The following is a 15,299-nucleotide window of genomic DNA, read 5'->3' as shown; positions in this document are numbered from 1 at the left end:
GTTAACAATGCTTTTTTAAATTTTCTATACCATTTTCTACATTTCTGTAATCATGAAACCTTGCAGTTTCTATTCTTACCACTGAGCCTTGTAATATAATTGCTATATACAGTATATCGTATTTACGTTAGTAGTAAAGTAATGTCGGGGATGCATTCCCTTGAAGGGAAGCCTCCAGAATATTCTGACATTGAATCTATGTATATAATTTCAAAGCAATTCCCTGCAGCCTCTTGCACATGGTCATGTAACATCTCTACACAGAGTCTGAGTTGTATGCATTCATCTTATAACATCTCTTGAAAGCTAAGGGTCTTCAATTTCATATCAATTTTCTCATGAATTCGCTAAAACATTCTGCATGTGATCATCAAATGTCAAACTTTTCCATAGTGACTTATTCTCTGTTCACATTAATGTATTGTCTTTATAGTTTTAAGTTGTGTTGTATTTTTGGTTTGTTAACAACCTAAGCACAATCAATGCTCAGAGCACAAATAGCCTCCGTTGAATCAGAAAACTTTATTTTGAGTTACTTGCATTGATTTTAAGCTATAAACATCACATCTTTCTCTCTGTGTATACATCTCAAATTGCTTTCAAAACTTTGCTATTTGCTGCTTAGAATACTAGATTACTTTTACAATTTATCCAAACAATAAAGTAACTTAAAGCGTACCACTAGACTTTATGAATTTTGACATGAAACAGGTACCCCTCCAATCAATAACACAAATTAAGTCCGGCCAAATTTCTGTGAACCAATGTCAAAGTCAATGCTAAAGTGCCAGGAATGGATTTGAATGGAGCCATAGATTAAGCTATCGTTGTGGTGGCAGCTCACAGACGCACATTGATCCTAACATGTGACATGTTTCTATACCATGTTAGACTCCTTCTGTACTGGAGATGCACGGTAAACAATATTATCTGAACGGAAAACATAGTACATTCACAAGACGTGTAATAGGTCTAATGCCTCAAAAGGGACTATTGAAATTAGCTAATGGACTCTCTCTAAACAGAATTTTCTACTAACCACATGGAGTCACTAGTGTTTAAATGTATATTCAATAAGTTTTATTAGATCATAGCAAAAAAATGGCAAAAAATGTATGTATACATGTAAAAATAAAATGAATAACATTTAGACTCAGGTATTAAAGGCATGTAGTCCACATGTGCATGATGAGGGAGGTAAGCATATTGCACAATAAATAATGCAAAACTGTAAAGTGCCAGTGCTAATTAATTATACATGATAGTATGATAATGATAGTAGCAAGGATAATACAAGTGTCCCAATTTAACAGAGGAAAATCCAATCTATATTTAGCAGCCATTAATATGTACGTATATGGCCTGTTTTGTTATAGAAAGCTGTATAGAGAGCAACAACAATTAATGAAGGAGGAATGTAGATATCACTTACCCATGTCTCCCCATGTAGGACCCTGTGCCTGCAGCCCCGATGCGTGTTTCACATGGGCTTACTCAGGGAGGCTATCGGTTGTGGTGCCAGATCAAAGACTCATGTTGATGCTAACGAGTGACATGTTTCTATACCATGTTAGAATTTTTGTATACTGGAGATGTACTTTCACAGTTGTTTATGCTTTAAATGGGTCAATAAAGCTCTATAATACACTATGCTCTTTTTCAAATAAACTGAATATTTCTTACACTAGCTTTGAATGTGAATTGAGAAAAAGTAAAAATCTCAATGAATACACATTTGGTGCATTAGTAAATATTTTCTGTTATGCAGAGTAACTGTTTATAATTTTTTTTCTATAAATCAGTAATACACTTTAACAAGAAACTTTCAATATATTTTAGCAAAATCCTCAAATCATGGGTAAAATCTATATTCAGTGAATTTTGATTTTCCTATTACTGAGAGGGAAGATGACACTCTGATAACGTTCTATGAAAAAACTATAACAGTTGTTTCTGGAGAACTTGCAGCAGAATATCTGTATCTGCCTCCAGATCCTCTCTCCTCCTAGCCATAAAATGTTAAAATCAAAAACTTTCATCTCCTCTCTTCGTAATGAGAAAATCAGTCTTAACTGTGTAAATAGTTTACAAATTTTACCAATGAATTGAGGGTAAAAGATCAATGCAGAAGGAAAAAGAAGCCCATTTCTCAGATAAGATATATTATACATTTGCTTATTCTTAGACATGTAATAACTGAGAGGCTGCATTCCTGAATATACTGCAGAGCTGTGTGTGATTACAACTAACACAGTATAGCAGATCTGAAGTTTGTCTGATTACAAGTATAAGGAGGTGTCGGAGACCCTCAGCTGTTACCTCTCTCCTTCCCTGTATGTGGTCATTAATGTGTATTGTCCTGTGATATTTACTGTATGTATTAAGGTGTGTGCTGTGTTTGCCTTTTCTTAGTGTATCATCACCAATGTCTATTGCAATGTATGTAGTTTAGGGATAGCAAAGGGTTACGTTAGGGGGCTGGGTCAGCAGCCTCCATGCAGACAGGAAGTTCCTGTCTGCAAGTCAGTACCTGGGCAGACTAGACCATGGCAGGGTGTGCTTCCCTGCTGGGAGCTGGCCATACCCCTGGAGGGGAGCAGAACAGGCACAAGGACTGTGTGTGTGCCTCACAAGGCACTTGTAGCTCCTTGAAGCCAATTGGGAGCCATTGCCTCTGTTTCTGCAGCCATTGCTGTGAATAGGGACAGTTCAGGAATTGTTACCTTTTCTTCTGTACCTCACCTTCATTGCTACTGTTGGGACCTTAAGAGTGTGACATGTGGTGCATCTGGTCCAGCATGGAGAGCAGCCATATTTCTAAGGTAACCCACTGTGACTTGGGGCTGAGACCAGAACTGTCTATTCATGTGCAAGGGGCCGGGGTGCTCACTGACTGTGCCTTAGTGGACTCGCCCACGACTACTATCCCATGCCACCTTGTTACACAAGCACATCTGCAGCTGGAACCCTACTCTCATAATGCTGTAAGCTCAGTAATGCCTGATTACAACTAACACTTCTTCAGCTGTCATCTCACATGCAGCCAGAATGGGAAGAGGGGAGTAGAGCAGAGCAGACATAATTGTGGGAGGAGACTACAACTGCAAATGTGTTTAATAATGATTTAATGTTCAACTCCGCTGTATTGTGTTATCTATGATCACTAACAGTTCTGCAGTGAGATCAGCAGAGCAAACTATGAGTCAATGCCTACTGGAATAAAACATCAGATTGCAGATTTCAAGATACCATTTATTCAACTTCCTATGACCTACATGCCCATATAGATGGTTTAGGAGGGTTGATCCTGCTAAAAGATTCCCTTTCAAGTAGTGAAATATTATACATGATCCTCAAAAATGTAATTTTTCTTTAAGTAATCATTATAACTGGATTTTCATTTTTTGATTTTTAGGTAGCTCCCACAATCAAAGAGAGAATGATGAAAAAAGGAAGCATGATGATAGGATATCAGCCTCACCGTGATAAAGTCAATTTTTTCCGTCACATCATAATCAGTCCCCAGGTCAGCCGTGAAGACATGGACTTTGTATTGGATGAGATTGAACTACTTGGCAAAGACTTGTAGCTGTGGCCCAGCAGCACATTGTGCTGCTCTTGCTTGGGTTCTGAAATCAGAGACTGCAGCATTTGAATCTCCTTTATACCAATGTATTTTGTCATTACTTTTCATGTTAATCAGGTATAATTGTTAAAGCAAACAATCAGCACTGTGAAAATACTGTAGATAATGCAATGAGTGATAACCACTGCTAGAAAAACAAGCTACACTTGTACTATGGTTGTGAACAAGTTCTGACGTTTTAGGGGGCTCACAATCTGTATATGGGTAACATACATGGGATATCAAAGAGGTTGTCCACTACTTTATCACTGATGAACTATCAGTAAGATAGGTCACCAATGCCTGATCTGTCATGGTCCGACACCCGACAGCCCCGGCAATCAGCTGTTCTTGGTATCATCAGCGGCAACGGCCGGCTGGAACTACTCAATTGCATCTTCTAATAGTGGCCACGGCAGGATACTGCACATTCACCACCTCTTATTGATTTGATTAGAAGAGCAGGTCCACGATTGAGCGCTTGCAGCCGACAGCTGCTGCCGACACGAATAACTGCTGATCTGCGAGGGTGTCGGGTGTCTGACCAAGACCTGTCAGACATTAATAACCCCTACCCTAAGGATATGTCACCAATGATCAAGTAGTGGACAACCTATTTAATATTTTTTCTCCTCAAATGAGAAGTGAGGTGTGGCACTGTTGCTATTGGGAAGAACAAGTTTGCTTCTCTTTAGAAATTAAAAATTATAAAGCTTAGGAATAATAAATAATTTCTCTCTATAAATACATAATGTACAATAACAAATTGTATTGTGGTACTGTGTTAGCCAGAAAAATCAATGTGAATACTTTTCTGCCCAATGATGACAAAAGTATTCTTGGAGTGATACCTTTATTGGCTAACCAGAGAATAATATATGTTTGCAAGCTTTCAGAGCACACAAGAAGAAGAAGCAGCATTGGTTAGCCAATAAAGGTATCACTCTGAGAAAACGAAAATAATGCAATTCTAGAACAAAAATTAAAATATATCTTTCATTTATATATTTATTCCTTTTAACAAAATAATTGATTTCCTAATCATATATAAGGCAATAGCTGGGGTGGGATGGAGCAGAATGGTGAACGGCAACACCTTCTTGTCTAATTCATGATGAGATGTCACGTACCTTATACCACACACTGACGTAAGATACCCACTAACTAATGTAAGATTTGTGATGAGGTACGTCACTTTTCAGACATGCCTAATTCATTAAGAGGCATGTGCTTCTGACTCCAACAAGCCCCCCACATCAGGACATTCATAAATAGGGGCCATTGTTTTTGTGTATTCAGTAATAGGTAGAATGTATAGACTAGGTCAGCATACCAGGCAATTGTGAGCAGATGCCAGTGCTAAAGGACTTTGGTTGCAGTGCATATAAAAAAATTCAAAGTGAGTGACATATGAATATCTCCGATAGGATATTAGAGAGAGATATCACTGAAGAGGGAAGGCTGGCAGTGCCAAGAAGCAACCTTACCTCATATGTGATGTACATAGCACAATGATGTATGTAACACCAGGATGCAGCAAGAAATCTAAATGCAGAAAATTGTTCCTCAATACTTAACTTGGCTTATTCAAAGCCATTGCTACGTTGAAGGGAACCTGACAGCTCCCCAGGCCCCCCAAAGTGTCACTGTATATTAATTGCTATCTTTACATCCTTCCTAACAAGCCCGTTTTATTGTTACTGATTACTGCACATGCCAAAAAGAAAACGTATAACTTCAGTGGCAATCTTCTAATTAATGTGTCATGTGTTTGTTGTTTTCCCAGACTGATCATCCTGCTAATCATGTTATCTTGATTTTCAAGAGTGGCTCTTTGCAAATCTTTGCTTCCCTGACAAGGTTCAGTAAGCAGAGTGTATGCATCTCGGCTATAGTAACGCATTGCGCATGCCCAGGGACAACACATCCAGTTGCTAAATTCATAGTAATGGCTGATTGAGTCCTGCATTATCGCTGCATCTCTGGGCATGCAACGTAGGCAGATGAAGGCGGGGTACGTATACCCGGCTTACCACGCATTATCAGCTCTCGGAGATCATGTTACCCATGCCCATAGCATCAAATTACAGCTTTCTGATTGTGAGTTCTATCTTCATCTTGGTGTAATTTCCATGCTGTGGGTTAAGTTGAGAAATGAAACCTCTGTATTCCGACCTCAGCAAGTTTAATTGTAGATCCTTAAAAGAGTTGCCAACAAATTGGCAAACTCTTCTCAACTTCTGTAGTTTCCGAGTAAAATTAAAGCAAAATGATATTCACCTCGTGCACGAGCGCCGTTCTAACAATATCGGAGCAGGGCATCATAGTTTCACGTGACATTCACACTGCAATCAGCCAGTGACTGCTAATTGGCTGCTGCACTCACAACTCCCCCAGACATCTAAGTTTTGCCCAAATAAAGTGTGACTAAGGCCCATTAACAGATGCTTATTGGCTGAAGCACCCATGTGACATAATGTCATGGGTGCTCCTTGTAAAGAGGCGCCGATATTACTGCAATGGCTCCAATTTGGAACATGAGCATAAATTGTTCCTTTTTTTCCTCAGGGGACAACTGCATTTCAAAACAGGATGTCAAAGTAGTGGACAACCCCTTTAAGGATTCCTTTATAAAGCATTACAATAGAATTTTTTCCTTTAGTTGCAATAGATGTAACTTTAAATGAGCTTAACATATCAAGAATAGAAAGTCTACAAGATTTAATAGTATTTGTATTTTTCAGTTAATGTATTCAATGGGTTTAATATATCATAGAAGGTTTAGTATGTGGCTGTCAATAAATCACCGACAACTTTCTTCTGATGATAAATTGATGTGGAACCAGATGTAATGTGCAAAAATATTACCCATCATTGAGATCACGATTAAAACTGTTTTCTGGGCATCTTTCTCTTAAAGGAATAAGACATGGGTCTGTCTCAGCCATGGGACTTATGCATAAAACTTTCTGGTTATATTTCCAGAACATGAAGCACATGACACCTTGTACAGTGGCTGCATACATTTCCGACATTTAAAACAAAAAGAAAAAGCACTCTGACTAATATGGGTAGTGATAGTCAACCTAATACCTTATTACTTTCTGTACTACAATTGTCCCATTCTATGTTTTCGATTGGGTCATGTGAATCCACGGTGACCCTTTGTGCCTAATTGACCTCTTTGTTCTAGAAAAAGCTCACTGTCTCAGAGTGTGACCTATTTCCACTTGACAATGAGTTTCAGCGGACATCATGCAACCTTTCCAAAGAAAGAGACTTCGGCTCTGATGTATCTGCCACTCCATCTCAACAGGTTCATAAAAGAAAAACCAAGCCTTGCAGCTGGAAGCAGCCCTGTGAGATTCAACAACACAGTCTTCCAGCACTAATGAAAGTCATCATAAGATATGTAGCTGAAGACATACTACATGTGCTTGCATTCACATATGCTGTCAACACTGTCTACTGATACAGGAGAATCGTATAAGATAGCGAAAAGGTTGAGAAGGAACCGCTAAAGAAAAATAAGTGTAGGTATGGGTGGGCTTATTATTGGTGCAATCTCTCTAGTTGTACAGCAGCTCAAGAGGTAAGGGAAGTCTATTTCAACATCTAAAGCAGGTGGAATTTTGCATTACAATCAGCGATTGGACTGCAAAGGGTCCATATATTATTCTTGCAAAGGGGTCCATTTCTGTCTTTATCTGCCAGTGATTATAGGTACTATGAGTTTACTAATTTATAATAGTTTTTTCTTCGATCCTCAGAAGGTTGATTTTTTAAATTATTTAAATAAGGAATTAAACAAAACTATATTGGGTCCCTCCCATTTTTGAAAACCAGGCTCTTCCCACTTGCCCTGTAATGGTCGTAAGTGGAATTCATATTTGTGGGGTTGATGTCACCTTTGTATTGTCAGATGACATCAAGCTCATGGATTACTAATGGAGAGGCATCTATAACCATTCATAATCTTATAGTTATATGGTAGATATAGACACAGCCAAAGTTAAGTCTTTCATTTGAAAGAAAGCAAAACACTTTTGCTTTTTAATTTAAAAATAACAAATACAGTTATGCTCATCTAACGCCTAATTACAATGAATCCCTTGTTTCCTGTAATAAAGCAAAAGTAAAAAACAACAATATCCCTCACTTATCCATCATTCTGTCCCACGCCATAATCCATGTCTGGGGATAAACATTTTTCAACTTGGACGGTGTCAAGTTGTGACCGTCCAGGCTGAGAACCATTGGGGAATGAGCTGCTTCGAGCGCAGCATCAGTGACTAGCAGCGATATCATTGAGGTTACTGCCTGTCATTGAGGCTGCATTCCTAGCTGGGCTGAACTGGGATGACCTCAGTGAAATACCTGATAGCACGTTGAGAAAGTTGATAACAAATTTTTTTCTATTTACTTATTTTTAATGGCAAAAAAGGGTGATGAATAGAATTTGTATATTTGTTTCAGACTGACAAGTTTTTATGTTTTAACATAAGTTAGAAACAAAATAAGCATACAGTATACCCTTCTGTAATTAAATAGCAATAGTACATATAAATTACATAAAGGACTTAGTAAACACTGTTTTTGATCAAAAAGCATAAAAGCCAATCGGGATGGTCCTATCCTCTAGTACTAAAACCTCACCTGGTGCCAGACGACCTGAATGTAGATGGGGCAAAGCAGGAATCCGAATGACCAGACATCTGGCCCTAGGAAGCTATATAACAGAAGTACCTAGCTAAAAAAAGAAAGCCACATACCTGTTTGTGCAAGGCTAAAAGAAACCAACAGAAAAACCAAAGAAACAATCTGAACAATCTGCAAAGCGATATTTGCAGATGATACAAAACTATGTAAAGCAGTCAATACAAAAGAAGATAGTATTCTGCTACAGATGGATCTGGATAAGTTGTGAACTTGGGCCGAAAGGTGGCAGATGGATGATGATGATGATTGATGATTGATGATGATGATGATGAATTATTTAGTCTAGAAAAAAGACAACTGAGGGGCGATCTAATAACCATGTATAAGTATATAAGGGGACAATACAAATATCTCTCCGAGGATCTGTTTATACCAAGGTAGGTGACAGTCACAAGGGGGCATTCTCTGCGTCTGGAGGAGAAAAGGTTTTTCCACCAACATAGAAGGGGATTCTTTACTGTTAGGGCAGTGAGAATCTGGAATTCCCTGCCTGAGGAGGTGTTGATGGCGAACTCAGTCGAAGGCTTCAAGTGAGGCCTGGATGTCTTCCTGGAGCGTAACAATATTGTATCTTACAGTTATTGTTAGGTTCTTTAGAAGGACGTAGATCTGGAGATTTATTCTGACAGAATTTTATAGGTTGAACTGGATGGACTAATGTCTTTTATCGGCCTTACTAACTATGTTATGTTACTATGTTAAGCATAACTTGGTATTCATAAAATATGTAAGAGCATGTTCAAACTGTGGCCATTTAACAGATGAAAGGTTAAGATAGAAACAAAATGAGCATATATCCTGCTGTAAGTAAATAGTGATAGTACATATAAATAACAGGTGTTATTATGATAGTGTAGCAACTCACTTGGGAAAATAGGTTAAACACTAAAAACTGCAACTGACCTTGCCAGTTCCTATACAGATTAGAGATCCTGACCACGCAGTCTCTAGTGGTTCCTGTATAAGCTGAGCAGCATTAACCATAGACTAAATGATGGTAACTCGGACCTTTGATGCCCGAAAGCCTGTGAAGTGCTTCACGTTCTTCCTATAGAACTGGAAGGCAAAGCAGAGAGCAAATTTCCCAACAGAAGAGAAAGTGTGCTGATACAGAAAGAGATTCCAGAGTGAGTAAAACTAACCGCAAAATACTAAATAAAGGTTTAAGTACGTAATTTTAGAGAATATGCTGCCAACTTCCTAAAAAGAAACAAAAGATAGGTGCAAGGTAAAGAACATAAACAGCAAAGAGATAAATCATAGCTATTCTTTCACTGACAGGCTTAAACTACAACAGCATGACTGGGCATTCAAATGACAGTATCACCAGCAGGAAATACCAGCAGGGAGAAAGCGTATAAAGCTACACCAGAAAGGTGATAGGGTAGACAAATTAGTAAATTAAAACATCTGTTATATTGAAAAGACTAAAACAAGGATAACAGAATAGCAGACACTAAACTCCAGAGAAAAGGTATCTGCTGTGGCTTGGTGGACAGAGACACCAACTACAAATCACAGGCTCAAGTGTTATGAATGAGTCACCGTAGGAGGCAAAAACAGAAATACTAGCTAAGTCCAGAAAACCAGAGAAGTTGGCAGCTATCGGATTACAGACCCCTGAACCTATCAACAACTAGCAGTAGCCGTGGGGGGTTCCTACGGTGCCCTAGACCCCTCGATCACAGACGGAGAACTACATAGCCTAAAGACAGAAAGGGAAATCTAAACTGCCCCAGAGCAGACCCCAAAGCAATAGGCAGCCCCCAACATATAATGACAGTGAAGCAAGATGAAAAAACACTCACACAGATAGAAAGATAGGCTGAGCAAACGATGGGGCCCAAGCTTACTACATAGGACAGGATAGAAAAGCTGCTGTCTGTAATCCGCCAAAACCCTATCAAAACAAGAGCCAACAGCTGATAGGGAAAAAAGCACTGAAGACGCTAGGCTTCAAAAAGACTATAATCAGTACTCAGGTATTTTCTGAAGACAGAGCAAAAAGGAATTCAGCTCACACCAGCAGGGAAGGGCAGAAATCCAGAAAAACAAGGTAAAACAAAACCAAAACACAAAAGCAAAAAACAGAGCAGAAAACTTAGCTTTTGAGGAGCAGGAATCAGACTGGTCTCCTAGAATCCCTCAGAGAGATCACCAGCAAGGCAGAAGGGCGTCGGCTGCCTTATATCCAGTCAGCAATTCCCATCACCCAGTCATCATCATCCTGACCAGATGCTTGGTAATCAGCCTCACTACCTTCCTTCACCAGAAGAGGGAGTTCATCAGACCTCAATGGTGAATGGGAAAATGAACTCACAACAGTACCTCCCCCTTGAGGAGGGGTCACCGAACCTTCATCCACGCCACCAGGGCGATCAGGGTGAGCCCGATGAAAGGCACACACCAATCTTTTGGCATGAATATCAGAGGCAGAGACCCAGGAATTATCCTCCTCTCCATAACCCTTCCACTTAACCAAACACTGGAGTCTCTAGCCAGACGGGAATCCAGTATCTTCTCTACCTCATATTCCATGTTACCTTCAACCAATACAGGGTCCGGAGGTGCCACCCCAGGAACTACTGGTTCAACAAACCTCTTCAACAAGGAGTTATGAAACACATTATGGATTTTAAATGCGACAGGAAGAGCCAAACGAAAAGAGACCGGATTAATAATCTCCAAAATCTTGTAAGGTCCAATAAATCTAGGCTTAAACTTAGGAGAAGCCACATTCATAGCAATAATTTTTGATGATAACCACACCATATCACCAATCTTAAACTGGGGACCAATGGTCCTATGTCGGTTGGAAAACCGCTGGGCCTTTTCCTGGGAGAGAGACAACTTATCCACCACTTGGTCCCAGATCTGGTGCATTCTCTCCACCACAGTGTCAACACCTGGGCAGGCAGAAGGCTCCACCTGCCCTGAAGAAAGTCGAGGATGAAACCCAAAGTTACAAAAAAAAGTGACATCAAAGTGGCAGAACTAGCTCTGTTATTTAAAGCAAATTCGGCCAAGGGCAAAAATGAAACCCAATCATCCTGATCATCGGAAATAAAACATCTCAAATACGACTCCAAGGTCTGGTTTGTTCTCTTCGTCTGCCCATTGGTCTGAGGGTGAAAAGCAGAGGAGAAGGACAACTGAATTCCCAGCTTGGAACAGAAAGTCCTCCAAAATCTAGACACAAACTGAACTCCTCTGTCAGATACAATGTTCTCAGGAATCCCGTGCAAGCGAACCACCTGTTGCAAAAACAGGGGCACCAACTCAGAGGAAGATGGCAACTTAGGGAGTGGTACAAGATGAACCATCTTAGAGAACCTATCATAAATTACCCAAATAGCAGTCATTCTCTGAGAGACAGGCATATCAGAGATGAAATCCATTGAAATATGGGTCCATGGCCTCCTGGGGACCGGCAAAGGCATCAACAACCCACTAGAGCGAGAACAAGGTTTAGACCGGGAGCAAGTCCCACAGGACTGCACAAAATTCCTGACATCACGAGACAAGGCGGGCCACCAAAAAGACCGACTCACCAGATCTCTAGTACCAAAAATACCTGGATGACCAGCCAATGCAGAGCAATGAACTTCAGACATCACTCTCTTCTTCCACTGGTCAGGAACATACAACTTCCCACTGGGACAACGCTCAGGTTTGTCCTCCTGGAACTCTTCCAGAGCACGTCTCAAATCGGGCGAGATGGCAGAAAGAACTACCCCTTCGCCTAAGATGGTAGCAGGCTTGGTCACCACAGGAGAATCAGCAAAGAAGCTCCTAGAGAGGGCGTCAGCCTTGACATTCTTAGTTCCAGGAAGAAAAGAAACCACAAAATCAAAACGTGTAAAAAACAAGGCCCACCTAGCCTGTCTAGGGTTCAAGCGTTTGGCCGACTCCAGGTAAATCAAATTCTTGTGGTCAGTGAGGACCACGACTTGATGTTTAGCTTCCTCCAACCAATGTCTCCACTCCTCAAATGCCCATTTCATGGCTAACAGTTCCCGATTCCCCACATCATAGTTACGTTCAGATGGAGAGAACTTTCGGGAAAAGAAAGCACAGGGATTCATTTTAGATGTTACAGGATCCTTTTGGGACAAAACAGCTCCTGCACCAATCTCAGAAGCGTCCACCTCTACCTGGAACGGGAGTGAGACATCAGGTTGCCTCAAAACCGGGGCAGAAGTGAATCTTTGCTTCAGCTCCTGAAAGGAAGAAACAGGCTCCGGAGACCAATTCAACACATCAGCACCCTTCTAAGTCAGATCAGTCAATGGCTTGGCAATACTAGAAAATTTTGCTATAAATTTCCGATAAAAATTAGCAAAACCCAAAAACTTCTGGAGGGCCTTCAAAGAAGTGGGCTGAACCCAATCATAAATGGCCTGTACCTTGGCTGGGTCCATTTCAATAGTTGACGGAGACAAAATAAATCCCAAAAAAGAAATCCTCTGTACCCCAAAAAGGCATTTCGATCCTTTGACATACAGGGAATTCTCCCTCAAGATCCGGAACACAGTCCAAACATGTTCCACATGAGAATCCCAATCCTTGGAGAAGATCAAAATATCATCCAGATAGATAATCAAAAATTTATCCACAAAGTCTCGGAAAATATCGTTCATGAAGCACTGGAAGACAGAAGGGGCATTAGTGAGCCCAAAAGGCATCACCAAGTACTCAAAATGTCCCTCCGGAGTATTAAATGCCGTCTTCCATTCATCCCCATGCTTAATGCGGATAAGATTATACGCCCCCCTGAGGTCAAGCTTGGTAAACCAGCAAGCACCTTTAACTCTGGAGAATAGATCCGAAATCAGGGGTAACGGATACTGATATTTAACAGTAATTTTGTTGAGGGCACGATAATCAATACAAGGCCTTAATGAACCATCCTTTTTGGCCACGAAAAAAAAAACAGCACCTAAGGGTGAAGAAGATGGTCTAATATGACCCTTCTCCAACGCCTCCTTAATATAGGATCGCATAGCCTCGTGCTCGGGTACAGATAAATTGAAGAGCCGACCCTTGGGAAATTTACACCCCGGGCTCAGTTCAATTGCACAGTCATAACTCCTATGAGGAGGCAAAGACGCAGACTCATTCTCACTAAATACATCATAAAAATCCGCCAAATAGTCAGGAACATCATGCGACTGAGGTGAGGTGGAAAAAACCAGAGCCTCACTAAGGGCACACCGACAACCCCAACTCACCACAGACACAGATTTCCAATCCAAAACTGGATTATGAATTTGCAACCAGGGAAACCCCAGAACAATGGTATCATGCAAATTATGCAACACCAAAAATCTGCAATTTTCTTGATGGTCTGGGGCGACCCGCATTACCACCTGGGTCCAAAACTGAGGTTTATTTTTCACCAAAGGAGTAGCATCAATCCCCCTCAAAGGGATAGGCGTCCACAGAGGTGTCATCGGAAATCCACAACGTTTAGCAAAATCCAAGTCCATTAGGTTCAGGGCTGCTCCCGAATCCACAAAAGCCTTGGTGGAAAATGTGGACAGGGAACAGATCAGAGTAATTGCCAGAAGAAACTTAGGTTGAACACCACCCACAGAAAACGTGTGTGCAAAACGTTTCTCTCATTTAGGACAGACTGAAATAATATGCGAGGCATCTCCACAAAAAAAGACAGCTTATTACGCCTTCTGAACTCCTGACGTTGCTCCCTGGACAAAACTCTATCACATTGCATAGGTTCAGACACTTGTTCAACAGGTGGCAACACCTCTCGTGCAGTCCTGCGTTCACGTAAACGCCGATCAACCTGAATGGCTAATGACATAGAATCGTCAAGACCAGAGGGAACAGGAAATCTCACCATAGTATCTTTTACGGCTTCTGACAAACCCTTCCGAAAGAGAGCTGCCAAGGCATTATCATTCCAGGTAGTAAGGACCGCCCACTTTTGGAATTTTTGACAGTACAATTCTGCAGTATCTCGACCCTGGCTCAATGCCAACAGGGTCTTTTCAGCCTGATCAATAGCATTAGGTTCGTCATTAGTGTTGATCGATACCGTCCGATACTTAAAAGTATCAGATCGGATGGTATCGGCCGATCTAAAAAAAATATCGGGTATCGCCGATTCCGATACCGGAAGTCACATTCAAGTCTATGGGACTTCCAGTATCGGAATAAGAAAAACCCTATTTTTGCCTTGTACAGCCTCTCTGGGGTCTCTACGGGCCTTTCGGGGGGCTGTGCCAGCCTGCCGGGGGGTCTGTGCAGGCTCCGGTGGTCTGTGCCGGCCTGCCGGGGGGCTGTGCCGGCCTGCCGGTGGTCTGTGCAGGCTCCGGTGGTCTGTGCCGGCCTGCCGGGGGGCTGTGCCGGCCTGCCGGGGGGCTGTGCAGGCTCCGGTGGTCTGTGCCGGCCTGCCGGGGGGCTGTGCCGGCCTGCTGGGGGGTCTGTGAAGGCTCCGGTGGTCTGTGCCGGCCTGCCGGGGGGCTGTGCCGGCCTGCCGGGGGGTCTGTGCAGGCTCCGGTGGTCTGTGCCGGCCTGCCGGGGGGTCTGTGCAGGCTCCGGTGGTCTGTGCCGGCCTGCCGGGGGGCTGTGCCGGCCTGCCAGTGGTCTGTGCAGGCTCCGGTGGTCTGTGCCGGCCTGCCGGGGGGCTGTGCCGGCCTGCCGGTGGTCTGTGCAGGCTCCGGGGGGCTGTGCCGGCCTGCCGGGGGGCTGTGCCGGCCTGCCGGTGGTCTGTGCAGGCTCCGGTAGTCTGTGCAGGCATCGTCCGATGGTACTACAAGTCCCATCGGGCGATGCCTGCTACCATGACAGTGATTGACACATTAGCCAATGATGGGACAGTATTAGTCCCATCATCCGGCTAATGTGTTGAATGTAAAAAAAAAAAAAAAAAAAAATAAATTTACATGCTACATACATACAACATGCATACTACATATATACTACATGTAGC

At 42.0% G+C, this 15,299-nt stretch overlaps 1 protein-coding gene across 1 annotated transcript in view; it reads left to right on the top strand.

Annotated features, from left to right (window-relative positions):
* Positions 1 to 6,522, top strand: part of GADL1 (glutamate decarboxylase like 1) — a 657,207-nt gene extending 650,685 nt beyond the window's left edge. Inside the window, exon 15 of the mRNA XM_073568647.1 lies at positions 3,416 to 6,522. Coding sequence (XP_073424748.1) covers positions 3,416 to 3,589 — 174 coding nt within the window. The 3' untranslated portion in view covers positions 3,590 to 6,522. The remainder of the gene's footprint in view (positions 1 to 3,415) is intronic.
* The last annotated feature ends 8,777 nt before the right edge of the window (positions 6,523 to 15,299 follow it).

The sequence above is a fragment of the Dendrobates tinctorius genome, unplaced genomic scaffold, assembly GCF_039654945.1.
Source record: "Dendrobates tinctorius isolate UK_male_01 unplaced genomic scaffold, ASM3965494v1 ptg000005l, whole genome shotgun sequence".
In the NCBI taxonomy this organism is placed as follows: domain Eukaryota; kingdom Metazoa; phylum Chordata; class Amphibia; order Anura; family Dendrobatidae; genus Dendrobates; species Dendrobates tinctorius.
The sequence above is the reverse complement of the archived record's forward strand: the minus strand, read 5'-3'. Positions and strand labels throughout refer to the sequence as shown.